The sequence below is a fragment of the Capricornis sumatraensis genome, chromosome 15 (assembly GCF_032405125.1).
Source record: "Capricornis sumatraensis isolate serow.1 chromosome 15, serow.2, whole genome shotgun sequence".
Taxonomy (NCBI): domain Eukaryota; kingdom Metazoa; phylum Chordata; class Mammalia; order Artiodactyla; family Bovidae; genus Capricornis; species Capricornis sumatraensis.
In genome coordinates this window covers 21,390,241-21,414,238 of record NC_091083.1, presented here as the reverse complement: position 1 = coordinate 21,414,238, position 23,998 = coordinate 21,390,241, and the positions used below count along the sequence as shown (strand labels likewise).

The 23,998-nt window shown below is 40.2% G+C and overlaps 1 protein-coding gene across 1 annotated transcript in view; it reads right to left on the bottom strand.

The window, feature by feature from the left end:
* Positions 1 to 3,818: 3,818 nt before the first annotated feature.
* CUL2 (cullin 2) overlaps positions 3,819 to 23,998 on the bottom strand; it is a 72,462-nt gene continuing 52,282 nt past the window's right edge. Inside the window, exons 15-21 of the mRNA XM_068986954.1 lie at positions 23,362 to 23,514; positions 22,782 to 22,859; positions 18,378 to 18,444; positions 12,001 to 12,203; positions 10,243 to 10,344; positions 5,064 to 5,180; positions 3,819 to 4,320 (exon numbers count right to left, since the gene is read on the bottom strand). Coding sequence (XP_068843055.1) covers positions 4,189 to 4,320; positions 5,064 to 5,180; positions 10,243 to 10,344; positions 12,001 to 12,203; positions 18,378 to 18,444; positions 22,782 to 22,859; positions 23,362 to 23,514 — 852 coding nt within the window. The 3' untranslated portion in view covers positions 3,819 to 4,188. The remainder of the gene's footprint in view (positions 4,321 to 5,063; positions 5,181 to 10,242; positions 10,345 to 12,000; positions 12,204 to 18,377; positions 18,445 to 22,781; positions 22,860 to 23,361; positions 23,515 to 23,998) is intronic.

Here is a 23,998-nt window from a genome sequence, read left to right as displayed (position 1 = left end):
GGGACTCTCAAGGCATGTACAAATGATCAAATACTCTCATTCTTGCTGGTTCTTAGTTTTCTGATGTAAGATGTTAGGTACTGTACTCATGTGGTAGTAAATACCCACTACTCATAGTCACAGTTATCTGGGACATTCATTCAAGGGCTGAAGAGTCAGGGGAACGAGGATGGATTCAGAAGCCTCTACGATCGGCTTCTGAGGTTCAGGATCAGAGCACCTACATCAGGAGCATCAGGCCCCTGGGACCCACTGCCAGCTCCACTGGGTCATCTCACACACACATCACAGGTATCTGGAGCCAGGCTCACCCTGCTCCTTCTCCACCTCTGTCTCTGTCCAGGTGCCCCACCTCACTGGATAGTATTTTCTGTGACAGCCAAGAGTCTCGGGTCCTCTTTGACTCACCTCTGCCCTCACTGGCAAGTGGTGTCGCTTTACCCACTGCCCCCACTGGAGGGCGCCACTGGCCCTCTCCAACTGCCCACTACCGCCTAGGCCTCCAGCGTCCTGCGTGGACGTCTCCCGCCCTCCCTCCAGAGTCCGTTCTACACAAACAGTGTCTCCATTTTCACTGAAATCGCAAATACTCTGAAACAGTTCATAAACACCAAAGAAATAACATAAACATGCACACTATACAGCATCAGCAAAGGAAATATTCATGCACTCACCACCTATGTTTTAAAAAACATCGTCACCCATTTCTTTCCGATACAACTATAACTTGCCCAAGTAAACTGTAAACACCAGCCCCTCAGGCTCAGCAAGTGTTCTGGCCGCTGCTGCCTACCCCGCGCTCTCCCACCTTCATTTTCTGCCTTTAACTTCTCCTACCCGACCTCCTGCAAGAGCCCAGGAGGCCCCTTCATCAGCACTTGGAATGCTGTGTTCACGTCTGACCAACACAAGTCTAAATGCCCCACTTGGGCACAGATCATACTTCGGCTGCTGATGGTCAGAGTCCTGGTACCCACACAATACCTGGCCCTAAGGCATGGCTGTTTGGCGACAAAGGAGCAGGGGGGGCGGAGCTTGCCTGAGCCCTAGAGGGAGGCCAGGGGGGTAAACTTTACATTTTCCCAGGCAGCACAGTCACCAAATGTGAAAACCATTCCTGCCAACCGGTGAAGCCCCCCTTTAATGAACTCCAACCAATGGGGCTTCTGTCTCACATGAGGATTTTACTGATTCGGCCTTAGATATGCCCCAGGAACACATCAACCCTCAACCAGTGAGCCTTTCCATATTCATTCCCACCCACTTAGCTATGGCCCACATACAGCTGCCCTTACAACTACTGTTTTAAAAGCCCATATCCTTTTTCTTCCGTGCACAGCCAAATCTGACACCTGACTTCACGTTGGAACAGTTTCTTTGACTTGTTTTCCATTGCTTTTGTTATAATCATACACAATGGCCTGCCTCAGAGAACCCCGTCCCTCTGCCTGACTGTTAAAACTGCTTTTGTTCAGGATTCTGTCCACCTGTAGATGGAGGAGGTTTTGAGCCAACTCAACCATGTATTTTACAGCTTAAATAAGTATCTTAAGAAACTAAAAAAGGAAGTGTTTATTACTCACAAATTAACTGGACACAAACTTTTATTATGAAAAGTTAGGGAAAATGATCATTCTTCACATATAAAATGGAGTTATTTCTATCTGATTCACAGGATACACTATATTAGGTCCACAGTTTTGCCTTGGTTTTAAGTTCAGGTTATGCAGTTTCTGGCAACGACTCCTGGAAAGCACTCTAGTTTCCTCATCTATGAAAAGAAAGGAATGCTGCTTATTTTTCAGGATTACCTGAAGATTCCAAACAAATAACATATAGAAGCAGCAGCCACAGTCTGCATTCAATAAAGATAAAAAAAAAAAATTAACCGAAATGTTATAGCATTGTGGCAATTACAGGTTATAAAATCCTATTAAGACCAAAAGTTATAAGGCAAAACACAAACTCCAGAATGTCTATCCCATTGCTCGGATTAGAGCGACTGTCATACAATACTGGACCAAACTCTAGAATAAACCTGCACCTACAGCAGCAATGAAAACATCTGGGTTCGAGCGGAAAAGACAAAGCGCACACAAGCTATCCATTGCGTGGCTGTAGGCCAGATCTCTGACTCACGTTAACCACCCCCGCGTGTGTGATTTTTCAACTTCTCAGAGTGTTCGTCACATTCTTTTCGTTTTCTGAGGCAAAGCACTGACAGCCTTTCCTGTCGCCCCTCGTTTTGCCCTTCTGTCCTTCTGACCCTTCCTGCCCATGGCTCTGGGCACCAAGCACGAGTGCCAAGGTTTGGTTGGTGCCACGACATCGCCTGCCTGACCCCACCCGACCCCGCAGCCTCAGCTCTTCCCCAGCTCCTTGCTGCTCAACGGAGGGCGCACTAAATCCATCCTCCCGGAAGGTGCCTTTGTTATGGGCGCCTGGCTCCTCCTCGCGGATGACAACCGTGCCTTCAATATGTCTCCTTTCAGGTCAAACGCAAAAAAGATGGGACAAAAACTCCTCTCAGTCATTTCTGTCAACCTCGGCTCAAGTATTTTCTCCATTTTTCAATATATTTTCTTGACAATTAGATAGCAGGATAAGACATAAGTATTTAAGAAAAAAGGAATCAATTTGGAAAACTTTATCAAGTTATCAAAACAAAGTGGATATACAGTGATGTACATCCAGTGGATGTACAATATTGTACAATATTGTATGATTTGCCATTATTTCCTCTCTAGGGGATAAAAGGGAAAATGAGAAATACAGTAGGAGTCACTAAAAGCTCAGATATTTTTTTTTTTAAAACACTTAAAGAGACATGAGTTAGAAATACTACCATCAAACAAAACAACTGAAAAAGCCACTTAGGCAACAATAAGAGAAACTGGAATACAAGCCATATATGAGATGATATTAAGTAATTATTATTTGTTAAGTGTAGTAAAGTAACTGTGGTTGTGTTTTTCTACAGGCCTTTTCTGTGACTGAAGTATTGCAAATGAAATGATCCACGAAGGATATGCTTTAAAAAAAAAAATGTGTGTGTAGTGGTGCAGGAAGGGTAGATAATAAATACGGAAATAAACCAGAGTATTCTAATACTGCTGTTGATACACATAAACAAAATAATGAACTTTCATGTCAATAAAAGCGGCACCTGATGTAATGCACTATACAGAAAAAAAAAGTATTTAGGTTATGCATTGCTAAGAGTATCTGTGACGTAGGAGCGAATCTAGTGTTAAACTGATAGGAGGTGGGAGCAACAGGCAGGCAGAGGTACGAGGGGAACGCACAGACAGACACCGGGACCGCAGGATGACCTACGACCCCGAGGAAGGCGGGAGGGAAGGAACAGAGGGGCGTCAGACCTCAATAGAACTGATGCACTATGGAGAGAAGTGACACAGCCTGGGTGGGAATGGCGGCTCTTTCTAAGCCAGACACGAGGCCACCACAGTCCCCTCGCTCACAGTTCTGCGCTGCAGCAGACCACCAGAAACTTGAGACAGAACCACAGCCTCACTCCTCACAAGGCCCACATCCACTGTAGTTCTAATCCATAAAAAGAAAGCATCACTTATGCTGAACGCATCCTTTATGCTAAAGGCATTCAGAAACAATAATTGAGACCTTTTCACGTAGGATTTAAACAGGAACACAAGGACTCACGGACATTTCTGATCATTGTATTGTGATACTCCATCCACATAAAAAAGGCATTCTATTTCTTTATTTTTTTATTTGACAAGCAGCAATATCATGTTTGTCATTTTAATGTAGATACAATTATTAGGTTATCTGTCATATTACAATATTTAGGTTTTTTTTTAATCTTATGTCCTTTAAGATACATTAAAAAAAAAAAAAAAAAACACATCAACTGCAAACGTGAAGGGGAGAAAAAGCATGGTACCCAGCCAGATTTCCACATTTCAGCAATACTTCACTCATCCTTTTAATAAAGTTTTAAGAAATGTCATAATGACATGAGCTTGAAATATCTCTAGGCATCTTCTCTGACGCTCATGACGTGGCACTGGTGATGTTGTAAACAGCAGAGAAACAGGGGCTGCCAAATGACCAAATTATGGAGGCACAGGCCTGCCTTCTCCCACGGGCACACACCGGATGCTGACGGCAACGACCTTCTCACACCGACGCTGGAGGAGCGCCGCCTCACGCGACGTAGCTGTACTCATCCGCGGACGCCTGGCTGCGTTCGATGTACTGTTTGTCTATCAGGACTTCAATACACTTCTTAATCATGCTGATACTAGGGTTAAACCGAGCTCTTGACTGGCTAATCACCTGTGGGAGAGAGGCGGATGGTAAAAATGCTCTTCTCGTCAGGAGCACTTCGTTCAACTCTGCTGCAATGCACAAAAATACCTTTTCATGCAAACTATGGGAATAGTTTTAACGTTGAGGTGAAGGAATTTAAATGGTGAAGGGCACAGATACAGCCAAACCTAATAACATACTAAATCAAATCGCAAACTAATTAACTATTCATACACGCCCTCGAGCTTCCATTTAATCCCTAAACAACTTCTGGCTCTTAGCTGAAGGAACACCTGCTCAAGAAAGCTTTCCCTAACACCCCGAGTCAAGACCTGTGTACACTCTCATTGAACCATATCCCTTTTCTCTGCTGCACATTAGTGTAATTTTATAGTTACTGACACATTACTTCAGTAATGCATTTCTTCCTTATGACACTGAACTCCCAAAGGGCAGAAGCCATGTCCTGAGCTGGTGTGCACCCCACGGCGACCAGCACAGTACTCCACCAAACGGGAGACACGTGTGAATTCAAGGAACGAGTGAGTGGTGCATGCCTGCGACCTCCTTCAATAACTGGACACAAGGCTCAGACCTCTAAATCTAAACGTGAATTTAATACTGGATTTATGAGCACTGTTCTCTTTCAGAAACAAAAAGCATTTCTTTATGCTATACAGGAGTCACAGGTTTCTGTATCATCTTCACAAAGAAACATGCCTAATTCTCATACTCTCTGCCAAGAAGTCTTCAGGGCTTTCCCCTTTTACCTCTTGAATAAGGGCGTTATGCCGCAGTACTTTTCTCGCTTTCATGATACGAACTATAGCAGCCTGGAGGTACATTTTCCGGTCTTCGTCTACAGCACTTCTCGTCTGCTCCATTTCCTGTTTTATGAAGCCCACAAAAAGCAAAGGAGACCCTCAGTCACTGCACTTGTTTTTAACTCCTTTTATTTGTGAGTTTAAATAAATCTCCAATCAATACTGAGAATCAAACTATATGACTATGTGCCCAATATAACATAACCATTACCAAAATATCTATGAGTTAGATATAATTTCTCAAGTTAAAGTGGGGAGGCTATTTTTTAAAAAATGAACACTACTGTACATTGTACTCAGTGTAAATAGTCAAGAAAGTAGAACTTAAGTGACACAGAGTAATAAGTCTCAAGATCACGGACCTATGAGTGAGTAAAGACTTATACCACAAAGCTTGCAGACTTTAGCAACTGGCTCCAAGTGGATACTGGATCAGGCTTCAAGGGCAAGAGCTGGGAAGGGCTCCATTTGACTCAAGCAGAGAAGCCAGGAAGGCTGGGCCAGAAGGGCCTCTCTCCGTGGAGCTCAAGGGAAGACAGTGGCAGGAAGGCACAGAAGCAGGCAGTGCCACATTAACAGGGACTTCACAGCAGCTAACAGACAGAAGCACACGTTATCACCATTGCCTACAGGCATGAGATCTTGACCATTTTAGGGGTCAAACTGAATAGCAACTGATTAACATTTGACCTTGGGGGGGAGTTAAGTTCCCAGAGGAGCCTGACATATCTGATACATTCACAACCTGCCTCAAGCCCAAGGTCAGGGTGGCACATGGGAAGCAATAAGGAAATCCTCAGTGATATGAACAGGCTGCCCGAGAAGAACCACCACGTCAACAGCGGATGTTCACGGTGCACACTGGCTCATCCCAGGTCGGACTCTACTCCAGACCTATGAACTCATCAGTTTGAGTTTTAACATGATCTCCATGCAGTTCATTTGCACAGGGAAGTCTGAAGGCATTTTCAACAGTTTTTCTTTGAAAGAAATGTGTTGCAAAACTTTCCCTTATTTTGTGAATGAAAAACATGAGAGACTGCATTATTCTTCAAGGCAGAAATTTTTGAAAAGAATATAAAACAAATCCATACATTTTAACAAAACCTGAAAGCAAATATGACTATGTTCATTGCAGCATTACTTACAACAGCAAAGATATGGAAGCAATCTAAGTGCCCAAAAATAGAAGAATGGATAAAAAAGATGTGGTGCGTGCACACGCACACACACTCACACACACAAAGGTATATTACTCATAAAAAAAGAATCAATAAAACCTTGCCATTTGGGACAACACAGATGGACCTAGAGAGTATTCTGCTGAGTGAAATAGTCAGAGAAAGACATGTCTCCATGGTTTCATGTATATGTAAAATCTAAAAAAAAAAAAAAAGAAAAAGAGCAAACATAGCAAAACAGAGTTACAGATACAAAGAATCAACAAGTGGTTGGAAGGGGGATGGGGGAAAGAGAAAAATCAGTGAGGGAGATGAAGAGGTATAAACTTCCAGCAGCAAAATAAATGAGTCTTGGGTATGAAATGTGCAGTGTGGGGAAATTTATGTGGTATCTTTATATGGTGATATATTGTAACTACGCTTCTCATGATGATCATTTTGAAATGTACAGAAATAAATCACTATGTTCCTGTAACATGAACTAACATAGCATCAATTATACTTCAAAAACAAACACACTCATAGAAAAAGAGACCACATTTGGTGTTACCAGAGGCAGGGGTTGGTAGGGGAGGGGAGGAAAATTGGATGAAGGCAGTTAGAAGGTATCAGCTGAGTTCAGTCATTCAGTCGTGTCCAACTCTTTGGGACCCCATGAATCGCAGCACGCCAGGCCTCCCTGTCCATCACCAACTCCCAGAGTTTACTCAGACTCACGTCCATCAAGTCAGTGATGCCATCCAGCCATCTCATCCTCTGTCGTCCCCTTCTCCTCCTGCCCCCAATCCCTCCCAGCATCAGAGTCTTTTCCAGTGAGTCAATTCTTCACATGAGGTAGCCAAAGTACTGGAGTTTCAGCTTCAGCATCATTCCTTCCAAAGAAATCCCAGGGCTGATCTCCTTCAGAATGGGCTGGTTGGATCTCCTTGCAGTCCAAGGGACTCTCAAGACTTCTTCAACACCACAGTTCAAAATCATCAATTCTTCGGTACTCAGCCTTCTTCACAGTCCAACTCTCACATCCATACATGACCACTGGGAAAACCATAGCCTTGACTAGATGGACCTTTGTTGGCAAAGTAATGTCTCTGCTTTTGAATATGCTATCTAGGTTGGTCATAACTTTTCTTCCAAGGAGTAAGCGTCTTTTCACTTCATGGCTGCAATCACCATCTGAGGTGATTTTGGAGCCCCCAAAAAGAAAGTCTGACACTGTTTCCACTGTTTCCCCATCTATTTCCCATGAAGTGATGGGACCAGATGCCATGATCTTCGTTTTCTGAATGTTGAGCTTTAAGTCAACTTTTTCACTCTCCACTTTCACTTTCATCAAGAGGCTTTTTAGTTCCTCTTCACTTTCTACCATAAGGGTGGTGTCATCTGTATATCTGAGGTTACTGATATTTCTCCCTGCAATCTTGATTCCAGCTTGTGCTTCTTCCAGCCCAGCATTTCTCATGATGCACTCTGCATAGAAAAATAAGCAGGGTGACAATATACAGCCTTGACGTACTCCTGTTCCTATTTGGAACCAGTCTGTTGTTCCATGTCCAATTCTAACTGTTGCTTCCTGACCTGCATATAGGTTTCTCAAGAGGCAGGTCAGGTGGTCTGGTATTCCCATCTCTTTCAGAATTTTCCACAGTTTATTGTGATCCACACAGTCAAAGGCTTTGGCATAGTCAAGAAAGCAAAAATAGACGTTTTTCTGGAATTCTCTTGCTTTTTTGTTGATTCAGCAGATGTTGGCAATTTGATCTCTGGTTCCTCTGCCTTTTCTAAAACCAGCTTGACCATCTGGAAGTTCATGGTTCACATATTGCTGAAGCCTGGCTTGGAGAATTTTGAGCATTACTTTACTAGCATGTGAGATGAGTGCAATTGTGCGGTAGTTTGAGCATTCTTTGGCATTGGAATGAAAACTGACCTTTCCCAGTCCTGTGGCCATTGCTGAGTTTTCCAAATTTGCTGGCATATTGAGCGCAGCACTTTCACAGCATCATCTTTCAGGATTTGAAATAGCTCAACTGGAATTCCCTCACCTCCACTTTGTAGTGATGCTTTCTAAGGCCCACTTGACTTCACATTCCAGGATGTCTGGCTCTAGGTGAGTGATCACACCATCGTGATTATCTGGGTCATGAAGATCCTTTCCGTATAGTTCTTCTGTGTATTCTTGCCACTTCTTAATATCTTCTGCTTCTGTTAGGTCCATACCATTTCTGTCCTTTATCGAACCCATCTTTGCATGAAATGTTCCCTTGGTGTCTCTAATTTTCTTGAAGAGATCTTTAGTCTTTCCCATTCTGTTGTTTTCCTCTGTTTCTTTGCATTGATTACTGAAGAAGGCTTTCTTATCTCTTCTTGCTATTCTTTGGAACTCTGCATTCAGATGCTTGTATCTTTCCTTTTCTCCTTTGCTTTTCACTTCTCTTCTTTTCACAGCTATTTGTAAGGCCTCCTCAGACAGCCATTTTGCTTTTTTGCATTTTTTTTCCCATGGGGATGGTCTTGATCCCTGTCTCCTGTACAATGTCACAAACCTCCATCCATAGTTCATCAGGCACTCTGTCTATCAGATCGAGTCCCTTAAATCTATTTCTTACTTCCACTATATAATCATAAGGGATTTGATTTAGGTCATACCTGAATGGTCTAGTGGTTTTCCCTACTTTCTTCAATTTAAGTCTGAATTTGGCATTAAGGAGTTCATGATCTGAGCCACAGTCAGCTCCTGGTCTTGTTTTTGTTGACTGTATAGAGCTTCTCCATCTTTGGCTGCAAAGAATATAATCAATCTGATTTCGGTGTTGACCATCTGGTGATGTCCATGTGTAGAGTCTTCTCTTGTGTTGTTGCAAGAGGGTGTTTGCTATGACCAGTGCATTTTCTTGGCAAAACTCTATTAGCCTTTGCCCTGCTTCATTCCGTATTCCAAGGCCAAATTTGCCTGTTACTCCAGGTGTTTCTTGACTTCCTACTTTTGCATTCCAGTCCCCTATAATGAAAAGGACATCTTTTTCGGGTGTTAGTTCTAAAAGGTCTTGTAGGTCTTTATAGAACCATTCAACTTCAGCTTCTTCAGCGTTACTGGTTGGGGCACAGACTTGGATTACTGTGATACTGAATGGTTTGCCTTGGAGACGAACAGAGATCATTCTGTCGTTTTTGAGACTGCATCCAAGTACTGCGTTTCGGACTCTTTTGTTGACCACGATGCCTACTCCATTTCTTCTGAGGGATTCCTGTCCGCAGTAGTAGATATAATGCTCATCTGAGTTAAATTCACCCATTCCAATCCATTTTAGTTCGCTGATTCCTAGAATGTCGACGTTCACTCTTGCAATCTCCTGTTTGACCACTTCCAATTTGCCTTGATTCATGGACCTGACATTCCAGGTTCCTATGACAGAATATGGTTAGAAGGTATAGACTCCCAATTATAAAATGAGTATTAGAGATGTAATGTACAACATGATAAATATAATTAATGCTGTTGTGTGTTATATACAAAAGTGGTTAAGAGAGTAAATCCTGAGTTCTCATCACAAGGAAGTTTTTTTCCTACTTCTTTAATTTTGTCTCTATATGAGATAATCAATATTCACTAAACCAACTGTGATCATCATCTCACAGTATGTAAATCAAGTCATTATGCTGTACAGCTTAAACTTACACTGTGATGTATAGCAGTTATATCTCAGTAAAACTGGGAGAAAAAACAAAAGGGCAAATGCGACTAAACTATGACACCTTTTCCCTAAGATTATATTACTCTTTTTAAAATCTAAAATACTGTTTGTGAGGCCAGTTAATGGAAAGAATAAACCAGAGAAGATGTATCATAATTTGATGTGCAAAATTCTGCATTGGTTTCAATGTTACTGCTTGTAAAATCCAATGCTTTAATATTTCCAAAAGAAATGACATCAGAAACCACTTACCTGTGGTGTGTCTTTCTGCATTGATGTAGTAATTTTAAATTTTGTTCTTTTACTGCTAAAGTTCATATTTAATGAAAATGAAGATTCTGCATCGATGTCTTCCTATAATTAAAAATAATTCATTTACATTTATAAAAATAAAATCATCAAATAACAATTGCTACAAATAACATGCCATAAAGTTAAATAATGACCAAGCAAAAAACACTGAACTCTCACAATCTCTTACATTATAAATATTATTTAAAAGAAAATAATTGTCTTTTGTCAAACCATGAAGGAGAAAACAATTCTTTCCTAATTTTAAACTTAATAGAATTTTAATCAGCTTAGATTCAGCAAAACTTTTTCTGGCCCAACTGTTTAGCAGAATTTTAACATTTTAATTTTTATTAAATACCAAGGCTCATAATTTTTCCATTACATTTTGAAAAACCGAATAACCAAATTTTTTTGAATGCTATTACAATAACAAAATACCAATTAAAAATAACCTAACGAAAGAAGCCAGCTGGTTTCAATGGCACACAAGCTCACTTCCCTACCACCTAGTGCAACTCTGACATTACCCCTTAATGCACATTTTATCCACTCTGCCAGAAGCCAGTGGTCTTTTCTCAAGTGGAAGTTGTTAAGCCAATCCTTAGCTCTTAAGCTCTATTGAGCTTAAGAAAGCCACTTTTGTCATGCACTGGAATTTCTCCACCAGCAGGACCATGCAGCACTTGGCAGATGGCACTTCCTCAGTAATAACCATAAAAAGTCTATTAAAGAAATGACAGCTTTGTATTTCACATTTAATGTGCACACAACATATCAATATTTATTTTGTACATTACTGAGCAGCAAAAATACATATTTAGAAAAATACTTACCTTTTTAAGCATTTTAATTAAGCTTAAAAATTTAAACTTAAACTTTAAGCTTAAAAGCTTTTACTCATAATTAATTAAAACTTTAATATTAAGAATTCAATATTCTGCTAAGTTTCTAAAGTCAGAAAAATTAATCATTTCTCAAAATTAAGAAAAGCTTGATTTGAATTACAGCATGCATGCCATTCAGAGGCCACAAAAGTCATCTTTAGCAAGAGGAACTGGTGTAGGCCATGAAGTAAAATAAAAACACAACATCATTTGCAAGAAGTTTTTCTTACAGGCACAATAATCTGAAACAGAAGATTGAACCCACATCTGTTGCTTTTTTAACTATTCAAATATCTATTAGATACTATGAAAACAAAACCATGTTACTAGGGGGGAAAAGTTATAAAGAAAAAAAGGAATGTACTATCAGCTTGCTAGTCCCGTGACAGACACTAAAACTATACGGTGTTGAGCTGAATCCTAGAGTTTAGGGCTCTAAATTAAATGTGAGAGTGACAGCATCCAAGATGGGAGTTACACGTTGTAAATTCGCAGGGAATAGACATCAATAAGCTGTGATTTCCTATCATAGAACCATGAGATTAAACATTAACTAAACACACAGAAGAGCCCAGAAAAACTTATGACAGACTAGTTTTAAAACCTCAATTAATCAGAATCCTTCTGATGTTACCTCTTAAATAATTTTCAAATAAAACTGATCTACAAAGGGCACATGAGTACCAACTGATGGAGCCTTCTCTGCAACACTGAAAGAGCGCTGCAAAGTACAAAGGGCATTAACGAATATAACCTTACTTTTAAAACTGCAAAGGTCCCACGAAGCTTTAATGTTTATAATACTTAAATTTCTTAAAGTATTACCCCATACCTTTTCTGAATCATGGTTAATCATTTTCACATCGAGTAATGATTTGATTGTTTTCGTCAGTTCTTTTTCATTCATCTGAGTGCTGTCTTGAAGCTCTTTATAGCTGACGGTTTCACTGTTGTTGAAGGCAAGAAGAACTGCCATTTGGTATGTTGTAACCATAGCTACGTATGGTTTGCCCAAATAGTTCATTTTTACTTCACCTATAATTAAGACAAAATTGTGACAATAAGCTGATCACTCAAAGAAGCATTCCAAAATTACCTGATAAATAATTATTTCCAATATTTTCTCTTGAAAGAGTGAACCAAGAACTTAATTATTGAAAAGTTATTCCTGCTAGCAATGCAGCATTTGTTTGCTGAGGGGATGGGGGAGGAGGGAGAATTGAGTGGAGGGTTATTAGTCTGGGGTATCTAATATAATCACAGTTAAGCTATCAAATAGTTAATAGGAAAGCTAAGACCTGGGCAGAAAAAACAGTAAGAAGTGGAGGTGGAACAGAAACAGACAAAAAGAGAAGACAGTCAGCTACCAGCAACTGCCTCCTGTGTGTCTATCTGGTCTACCCCAGGGAAGGTTCGTGCCTACAGGAGGATACCGTTATTGCAGCTCTGGCTAAAGCATAATTTCTGCTAAACTATAACAATGTTATTTTGTCTCATAAGTTTTTCTCCACAGTAATCTTCTAGAAACAAACACAAATGTGAGGAGAGGCAAACAGGCAGATTCATTATTTTGTTGAAATCAGTTCCGTTCAGTTGCTCAGTTGTGTCTGACTCTTTGTGACCCCATGGACTGTAGCACGCCAGGCCTACTCTGTCCATCACCAACTCCCAGGGCTTACTCAAACTCATGTCCATTGAGTCGGTGATGCCATCCAACCATCTCATCCAGTCATCCCCTTCTCCTCCTGCCCTCAATCTTTCCCATCATCAGGATCTTTTCCAATGAATCAGTTCTTTTCATCAGGTGGCCAAAGTACTAGAGTTTCAGCTTCAGCATCAGTCCTTCCAATGAATATTTAGGACTGGCAGATTTCCTTTAGGATGGACTGGCTGGATCTCCTTGCAGTCCAAGAGACTCTCAAGAGTCTACTCCAACACCACAGTTCAAAAGCATCAATTCTTCAGCCCTCAGCTTTCTTTATAGTCTGACTCTCACATCCATCCGTGACTACTGGAAAAACCATAGCTTTGACTAGACAGACCTTTGTTGGCAAAGTAATGTCTCTGCTTTTTAATATGCTGTCTAGGTTGGTCATAGCTTTTCTTCCAAGGAGCAAGTGTCTTTTAATTTCATGGCTGCAGTCACCATCTGCAGTGATTTTGGAGCCTCCCAAATAAAGTCTCTTACTGTTTCCAGTGTTTCCCTGTCTATTTGCTATGAAGTGATGGGACCAGATGCCATGATCTTAGTTTTCTGAATGTTGAGTTTTAAGCTAACTTTTTCACTCTTCTCTTTTGTCAGGGTCCAGTCCTGGTGGATCCAGGGAATTCGAAGCGGGGACAGAGTCGGCGAGGAAAAACTTATTTATTTAGAAATATAAAGAGAGACTAGGAAAGCAGAGTGTAGTAAGAAAATTAGTGGAGAAAGGAGGCTGATATTCCTTGGTTTACACAGAAAGCTAATAAAGTCTCAAGACAAGAAACTTGCACCATCTACGTTAGGCCACAGGCGCCCTCTTGAATAGCGGAGGGTGCCCCGCCTTGGGCTCCCTCTTGCGTGGGTCTTAGAAGCCCAGGCAAATAAGTAGACACAGAGAGCCTCCACGTTCCAAGGGATCAGCCTGAAAAGGAGAGGGAGGGAGAGGGAGAAAGAGAGAGAGAGAGTCGACATGGGGGAGGCCTGCTGCTGCTGCTAAGTTGCTTCAGTCGTGTCTGACTCTGTGCGACTCCATAGACGGCAGCCCATAAGGCTCCCCCGTCCCTGGGATTCTCCAGGCAAGAACACTGGAGTGGGTTGCCATTTCCTTCTCCAGTGCATGAAAGTGAAAAGTGAAAGTGAAGTCGCTCAGTCGTGTCCGACTCTTAGCGACCCCATGGACTGCGGCCCACCAGGCTCCTCCATCTATGGGATTTTCCAGGCAAGAGTGCTGGAGTAGGGTGCCATTGCCTTCTCCGTGGGGGAGGCCAAGCTTGTGCCAAAACTCCATAAGTTTATTTTTAAAAGGTGTTTATATACCCTAAGTTTTACATAATGGAACATACACAGTAATGCGGGGGCAGCATCCTGACCCTTTCTGTATATCTTTTTGTATACAAAAGGTCTCAGGTGATTTACATTATCTTCTGGCCAAGAGGCCTGTTAACACTTTATGGCTCTCTTTCTTAATGAATGTTAATCTCATTTCCCCTGAAGTGTTTTTCTTTAATCTGCATCACCCTCAAAGCACTAAAGTTACATCCCTATAGAACAATGGTGCAGTGGGTTATAACAAAGAAGGTACTTAATTCAAAGATCTATGTTGCTACTTGTTTTTTTTTTTCCTATATACCAACTATATCAACAAATAAAAGATTTGAAAATTTGGCAGCAAGTACTGGCTCAACAAATGAAACCCTTAATCAGCCCTATTCTAATGATTTTGACTCCTCGGAAGCCCCTACATTCTTAGATGTTTTGAGCTTCCTGTGCCTCTCACTGTCAAACAATCACATGCGCAGCTGTAAGAGTCCTGTAGGCAGGCTAGAAAGCCATCAGAGGGGTTTTTGGATTGAAACACTCTTATTATGCCCAGGAGTCTTATTATCTAAAAGCTTAAATTAACTTTTTCCAGAAAAAGTTGGTGGGGGGACAGCCCCCTGTTAATGTCACAGGAGTTGGTGAAAGCATAATGCTGTACGGCAGGCAGACTCTGGTTTTGGTGGTAGATGCTCGAGAAAATCCAGCGAGGCTCCCTTAAGGGAGCCTTTGCCTGTCGGACCCCTTAACCTCATGACCTTTGCCACAGGCGGGACTCCTCGTGCTGGCTCCCGGCACTCTTTCACTTTCAACAAGAGGCTCTTTAGTTCTTCTTTGCTTTCTGCCATATGGCTTCCCTTGTGGCTCAGCTGGTAAAGAATCCGCCTGCAATGTGGGAGACCTGGGTTCGATTCCTGGGTTGGGAAGATCCACTGGAGAAGGGAAAGGCTACCCACTCCAGTATTCTGGCCTGGAGAATTCCATGGACCACAGGCCATGTGGTGACAAAGAGTCAGACACAACTGAACAAGTTTGTTGAAACAGTTGATGGAATAAAAATGTTCTAGACCCCACACTACCCTGAGAGCTATAAAAACACATCAGGGTTTGGTCAACCACAGTTCTATCCATCTGGGGCCACCGGGGGTGGTGGGTGAGCTCACTGAAGAGCTTGTAGCCAACACTGTTGTCAAAGAGACATGCACTTGTAACATAAGAAACAGTTACTACAAGTCAAAGAATCTCTTCCTAAAGCACAAAGTTGTGGTTTAGTGATTGCATTTCTCTTTCTCTTACACGCACATACACATCCTACATTATTTTCTTTTACTGACTTGTAAACTAAATCAGTATGACATCTGGTTTTCGGGTTCTACATTTTAACTCAAGGAAGTTGAATTTTACATGAACTTACCCCAGAGGCTCTGTTAGTGATAATTAGCAACTGTGGTCAAGATTTTGTGCTTCTTTTATTATTTAATAATATATAATTCATTCATTATATAATTAGAGAACTTAAAGGCAATAAGTCAATTCTCCAACTTACTATCACTAGATAGATATGCTTTTTCTAACTTGCACTTTGCCTCAACTTAAAAAAAAAAAACTAACACTCAGAAATGTTTTTCAAAATTATTTGAACACCTAGAGAAAAAAAATTCTAATCTCTGAATTTCCACAAAAGGAGGTTTTAATACTTAATGGGAATATCCAATTCACATAGAGTTTAAGTATAAGAATATTACCATTAGGATTGTCCTACTAACAATTAGTATAAAGAGCATTTTAAGAGCTTCATCTCAACATTGAAGTTTAGGAAATGTGGTGAGAGGCAAAAATATAAACCACATAAATGGCATTAGACCATTTGTGCAATGACTGCTCGATCATATCCCAGAAACAAAGTATAAAATAATGCCTCAAGCATCTAGAAGATTAAGCTAGGACCATCACCCAGCTTTCAAAGATGCTGCAATGTACTGCCAAGGGTCTGGAAACAGAGTGAGTCTCTGCCACAAGAACCCAGAGAGCATCAGGAGACAATGCAATTAAGGGCTCAAAGTATCATTCATTGATATCAAATCCACTCTGCAACTTAGAGAAAAAATGAAAACTTGCTAGTTTTCTTGCTGTTTTCCATACATTATTAGTATCAATGGTACATGGACCTCTTCTTACTTTTTCCTGCACCATTCTCTTATTACTCCTCTCAGAGCTGAAAAGACTGGGGAAAGGGTGAGGAGCATGTGGGGCAGTGAAGAAACCCAAAATCTGGATGATTCACTTAATCACTGCTGGGTAAACAGGAAAGGAGAATGACAAAGAAGTCATTTAACCTTTAGAATAGGCTGACAAACTCTAAGAGACTCCAAACTAGAATAAAACATTCTGATACATACATACTTGACAAATTAGCCAACCATAATTCAAGTGATATTAACAGCTGCCAGAATAGAGAGTAGGCAGAACTCTCAAAACACTTTCATCTGCGTTTCTCCTTCCTTACCTATCAGCAACCTAGTCTCTAGCAGAAAGGTTTTCGTTACAGAACAATGTCAGCTGCTAAGCTGCTGAGTGCATGACAGAGTGTCATCGATCTGCAACCAGGAGTAAGATACCCGATTCAAGCCATGATCACCAGTGGATGCTCCAGCCACGAGTGATCAGGACCCCCAAAGAGATATTCTCACCAACATCTTAATACACCTAGTTTCCAAATGCCAAAAAGTTAAGTCCCTCATTAAAACTACTTGAAGAGATGGACTGATTACTGCTGAGGTAACTACAAAGAGAGTTTAAACTCCCCAAGATAGATATTTAGGGAAAGTAAAAGTAACTGTAATTCAAGCACATTAAAACACTGGTCCAGCAATGTATTGTTCCTTAAAACCAATTTACTAAAACTCACAACAGGTATGAAACTAAAAGCCAACTACTAAGTGACCACATACTAAGAATACCAGCAAACATCTCTTTATTTCATGAACAACTGAAAAATTAAAATGCTCAGCTTGTTCATTAAAGATACACTTGTATAAATATGTATTGAAAGTGAAGGTGAAAGTGAGGTTGCTCAGTCGTCTCCAACTTTTTGTGACCCCATGGACTGTAGCCCACCAGGCTCTTCCATCCATGGGATTCTCCAGGCAAGAGTACTAGAGTGGGTTGCCATTTCCTTCTAAAGGGGATCTTCCTGACCCAGGGATCGAACCCGGGTCTCCCGCATTACACTTATTATTATGTACTAACATGAATTACTAACATAATGAGATATCATATTTCAAACATAAAGTAATCAAATAAATGGTACTTATGTTTCTCTTTCCAACCCAGGGATCAATCTGCATATCCTGCATTAGCAGGTGGATTCTTTACCACTGAACCACCAGAAATTTCTCGAGTCAATTTCCTGACAAAGGTATGGCAACTAATCAGATTTTCCTGTATCATTTCTAAGAGACATTAACATACATGGATATCCTTTCCTTCTTATACAAACTGAAAGTTGACTCAATGCACTTTTCAAAGCATAGCTTTAGCAAAAGTAGACAAAATTCTGAGTGTTTGCTTTGGCTCACATCTTCAGGCAGCTCAGAGCAATTACATACAAGCTCTCACCACCCAAAATATTAATCCTACTTTCCAATAAGTCGACCCCACTGTTCCAGGAAGAAGCTAAGAAAATGATTAGATTTTGATTAAACTTTTCTAAAACTGGGAAGTACTCGAAGTTAATTGGGACATTTTGGAAAAAGCATTTTCTACAGCAGTTCACTACAGTACCACAAACAAATTCAAATGGTTAGGTCTCCTTGTGGTGCTGTAATAATTAATGAACTTTCTGAGGATATCTGGCATATCTAGAAAGAACAGGCTTTTTTAAGAGTATCTGACTCATTAAGTCTGGCTTTCTAAATAAAATTCCACAGAAATGTAGGAAACCGTTATAAAATTCAGAAATTCTTTATCAGCACCACACTATTAAAAATGCTGCATGTGAACTTGTTTATTGTTGCTTTAAGGGTAACCAGAAAGGTAGATGAAGAAGAAAAGGTTAAAAACTATAATTAGAAAAGAAAAGAAAAAAAAACAAAACAACTATAATTAGGTTCTAATAAATCTCTGTCCAAAATTTTAACATAATCATTATCAGGTAAATTTCATTAAACTAGATATAATTAAATGCATTTTACCTGTACAAAGATAGTGTAACCATGTAAGTTTCCTTCCACTGAAATGCTGGCTGTAAAATAATTCAAACTGTAAAAAAGAAAAAAGGAATCAAATTATTTTCAGCTATGACAACCTAACTTCCTTGGCTATCACTACACTAAAAAAGCAAAAAGAAAATTCATGTTAGAAAAAGACATTAGAGCCCACAGAGTATATTTACTCATTTTATAGACGAGAAAACACAAAACACATTAAAGCTCCTAATAAAGATTATGCAAATATCAGACCAGCCCTTTTCACTTACAACTCAGTCTGTAGTTTCACTGCCAAACCAGTCCTGCAAATCTGACTTTTTGTATAAAGTCAGAAATTACTGTTTTGAATGATATCAATTTGAACTTTATAAATACAAGTGAAAGTTGCTCAGTCATGTCAGACTCCTTGTGACCCCATGGACTGTAGCCTGCTGGCTCCTCCCTCTATCCACAGACTTCTCCAGGCCAGAATACTGAAGTGGGTAGCTGCTCCCTTTTCCAGGGGATCTTCCCAACCCCAGGATTGAACATTGAAGGCAGATTCTTTATCAACTGAGCCCCAAGGGAAGCCCAAGAATACTGGAGTGGGTAACCTATCCCTTCTCCAGCAGATCTTCCTGACCTAGGAATCAAACCGGGGTCTCCTGCATTGCAGGTGGATTCTTTACCAGCTGAGCTACCAGGGAAGCCAATAAAGCACTAAGCAAAAAACATTACTGTGCACATTTTAATATGAAAATATAAATCATTAAACCATACCTTCATCTCTAGTCTCCTATAACATATACCCTGCTGAAGGGACAGGTTGACCAGTGCCAACAGTTACTTCAAAAGTGACAGCCGTGATTTAACTCCCACATACAGTCAAACACTAATACAAGCAAAGCATCAGAGTCTTGACTTCGTATCCTTTTGTTGATACTACTGGGGAAAATTAAACATTCTAGTAACACAGCTTTGACATTAAAAAAATTCCTCCCTCTGACTGAATGTGGGACATCAGTCCAAAAAGTAGAGAGTTCTTTTTAAAGAGCTAGTACATAATCTACAGTGAGAAAATGATACTGAAATTGTACTAGGGAAAAAAAAAAAGGACAAACTCCCTCTACTGGTACTGAGAGAAAGTTCAAATGGAGAAAACAATCTTGAGAGCAAGATTTTACAGTCAGAAAGAAACCCACTTTTTGTTTGTAAATAAGGACACTGGAACCTGGGGGTGGTCATATGTTAATAAATGAAGTTTAAGGGGTTTATTCCAGTACTCCAAAAAGTACTGGAAAATAATTATTTCAAGGAGAAAGAAAAGAATGACAAAGTTACAAGGAAACTATTACTATTTCTGCCCCCAACTTCTCCTTTAATTTCAATTGGCAAGGTAGGCTCTTTAGAAGAAATAGGTTTTAAGACTGTTAAAGGCGAGGGGTCAGCCTTCTAAGTTTACCTTATGCGCAGCATCTTAAAATACACCTGACTGTTTACATTACGCTAGCCTGCTGTTACCACTACTATCAGCATTAGCATCAACTACTGCTGCTACTACTATCAGCTACCGTTCAGTGAGTACTTACTTTACACATCTCACTCTATCTTCATATCAGCACTCTGAGTACTAGCATCATCAGTTAACAGAAAATTAGAAAGTTATTTGCCCTGAGTCACAGAGCACAGTAAATGACAGAATTAACATGTAAAACCAGGATTTATGACTCCAAAGCTGACATGTTATTTGATTTATAATCCTTATTTTGAAAGAAACAAAAACATAAATAATTCAAAGATTCAAATGGCACATTGTGAACTTCTCTAGGAAACAGTGTAATGAAGTATCATTTTCAATTTATTTTTATTATTTTTAACTGAAGGATAATTGCTTTACAACATTGTGTTGGTTTCTGCCATACAGCAACATGAATCAGCTGTAAGTATAAATATGTCCCCTCCCTCTGGAACCCCCTCCCACCTCTCACCCCATCCCATTCCTCCAGGGCATTGGTCTGAGCTCCTTAAGTCATAGAGCAAATTCCCACTGGCTACCTGTTTTACATATAGTAGTGTATATGTTTCCATGCAACTCTCTCCATTTTCATTTTAAATAACATATGCATACCTTGAGGTTCACAACCTCAAATTATTGCCCAAATAAAAGACTACTAAAAGATAATGAAAGCCTTTTCGATACAAGAATACGTATGACTGAGTCACCTTCACTGTTTACCTGAAATTATCAAAAGATTGTTAATCGGCCGTGAAGGTGCAATTATCACAAGATTGTTAGTTGGCAGTGAAACTGAAAGTCGCTCGGCCATGTCCAACTCTTTGCGACTCCAAGGACTATGTAGTCCATGGATGCACCAGGCCAGAATACTGGAGTGGGTAGCCTTTCTCTTCTCCTGGAATCGAATGCAGGTCTCCTGCATTGCAGGCAGATTCTTTACCGGCTGAGCCACAAGGGAAGCCCAAGAATACTCGAGTGAGCAGCCGATCCCTTCTCCAGTGGATCTTCCCAACCTACGAATTGAACCAGGGTCTCCTGCATTGCAGATGGATTCTTTAAGAGCTGAGTTACCAGGGAAGCTCTGGTTAGTTGGCTATACTCCAACATAAAATAAAAAGTTAATGAAAAGGATAATGAAGATTTTGCTGGAAAAAAAAATGCTACCTAAACTTCCATCCAATCAAGAAATAAGAAGCCTTGTTTGGTGAGTTAGAGAATCAAAAAGGGTCAGTTGGAAGAGAAATGGAAACATGTCCATCCATTCAAGAATGTTCAGAGTAGCATGACTGCTGCTACTGCTGCTAAGTCACTTTAGTCGTGTCCGACTCTGTGCAACCCCACAGACAGCATGACTTATACACCCAAAAGATCAAAACAGCTCCAACGTCCATCAACGGATGTTGGATGAGTAAATAAAGTGTGGTGACTCCAAACAATGGAACATTATTTGGCACAGGCTAAAACATGGATAAATCGTGACATTCTGCAAAGTGAATGAAGGCAGTCACAAAAGACCACGTATGGCGTAGCACTACAACAGATGTCCAGAATGGGTAAATCTACAGAGAAAGAAAGCAGACTGCCTAGGGCTGGGGAGGGGTAGGGAGCTGGTGAAGGTGAAGAGTGACTCTTAATGGGTAGGGGGTTTCTTTCAGGGTAATTAAACAATTAAGCTCCCTGGTGGCTCAGAGGTTAAAGTGTCTGCCTGCAATGCGGGAGACCTGGGTTCGATCCCTGGGTCGGGAAGATCCCCTGGAGAAGGAAATGGCAACCCATTCCAGTATTCTTGCCTGGAGAATCCCATGGACAGAGGAGCCTGGTGGGCTACAGTCCACGGGGTTGCAAAGAGTTGGACACGACTGAGCAACTTCACTTCACTTCACTTCAAACAATTAAAATGATCTAAGGTTAATGGTGCTAACGAACATACTGTGAATATACTGAAAACCACTGAAAATGTACATGTTACATGAACTGTGTAGTGCTGTGGCCTGAATGTTTGTGTCTCCCCAAATTTGTATGTTGAAATCCTGATGCCCAGTGGGATGGTTTTAGAAGGTAGGGCCTTTGGGAGGTGCTTAGATCACCTCATCTGAGGCATTAAACCCCACAGAGCTCCCCAGCTCCTGCCACCACGTGAGGTCATAGTCTGTCACCTTCGAGGGCCTTTGCCCCACCATGCTGTCATCCCGGCCTCAAACTTCCAGCCTCGAGAACCATGAGAAATCAATCTCTGTTGTTTATAAGCCACCTAGGCTGTGGTATTTTGTTACAGCAGCCTTACAGAATGACTACACAACTATATGACTAAGCCATATGGTACATGAATTATAGCTCAACAGCTGCTGACAATGGAGTCTCCACAGTCTCTGCAAACACTTTAGGTTAGAATTCTAAGGTTTCTATTCAGTCACATTTTAAGACCATGTTTACTTGTATTTTCCATCTTCAATCCATTTTCCTTTCTAGAATATTTCCCATTCTCTATATATTTACTCAAATTATAGCCCAGAAACAAAAATAACTATTATAAAGGATAAATGAATTATAAAAATGGCTCCACATTCAAGTGAAAAATTAGAAGATTACTGCTTTAAGTCCTAGATTCTAAAATTTCTTCTAACATCAAAATTTTTGTAATTTAGAATTACTTACGACAGATAATTGATTTATTAAGAGTAAGAGACATGTTCTGACAAACAACTGACACCACTAAGTGTTTTAGAAACTATCATCATTTACATTCTTCCTACAAGGCAGAATAATCATAACTTGTGAATGTGTTTTTACATCACATGAGCCCTTAAGACTTTGAAGAAATATTTAAAGTGATATAACATGAAGACAATTATTAAAATTCCTTAGGTCTTCCAATATATCTTCTGTCCACTTACCATCTGTACACTTTTTTCCAATTCCTGGGGAATTGCAAATGTAGATGAAGGAGCCTGAGTAAGAGGCCATGCACCAGCCTAAAAGGAGAAGAGTAAAACTGTTAAGCAGATACACTTCTCACTTGAAAGTGAATGTTTATAAAATGATGCAAGCAACTACAATGGGAATGCCTGGGGTGACTCAGCAGTAAAGAATCTGCCTGCAATGCAGGAGACTTGGGTTTGATCCCTGGGTCGGAAATATCCCCGGGAGGAGGACATGCCAATTCACTCCAGTATTCCTGCCTGGGAAATCCCTTGGACATTGGCAGACTACAGTCCATGGGATCTTAAGAGCTGGTCACGACTTACCAACTAACACCACCACCACAAGCAACTAAAACAACTTTTTCCTCCTCCCTTCAAATGCTGATAAAACCCATCAGCATGACTATCAGGGCACAGTTCATTCCAAATCAATGTAACATGTAACTTCAGAAGCTATAACCCTCTGACTGAAAGAAAGGTAATCAGGCATCCATCTATTAATCAGTCCTCTGTATCAGAAATCATTAGTAAATGCCCACAATAAAACACATACCTGTAGAACATATATTTGAAAACTAATTCCCAAATCTATTACTGTGTCCTGATTTTTGATAAAATTGTTGAACTTATTGTTGAGATCTGCACTGACACTCATATCTGTATACATCCGATGTAGCTTGCTGGTAAATTCATAACCACAGGCTTGCTGTAGAAGAAAGTTTTAAAGATTTAAAAACAGAAATAATAAACCATACTGATTATTAAGAATGTTGTGCTACTGCTATGTGTCTGGTCAAAGATCCGGCCTGTACACTCACACTGAAGGCTTGTATTACTCATCACGCAAAGCAGTTACTCAAAATATTTCAAAAATTCCTTTCTTCTTTTTTTTTAACACAGATTAAATAAGTGAATGAAAACAAGTATTCATGAAGTAACAAATTTCCATTTAAAACAAGAACTTTTCTATAAATCTGTATGTCATTTCAACACTAAAAACTGCTTCATTACTGTAAGGTATAGGTTTACAGATAGTATCGAATACACATGAAAGATAACTGGGAGTATTTGAGCCAGTAGTTAATGTTATAAGGAGGACACTGAGGCAGATTTTTAATACTATCAGGTGAATAATGAAGAAATCTATTTCTTTGAAATTATTCCAAACTCTGTGATCATCAAGTCAAAAA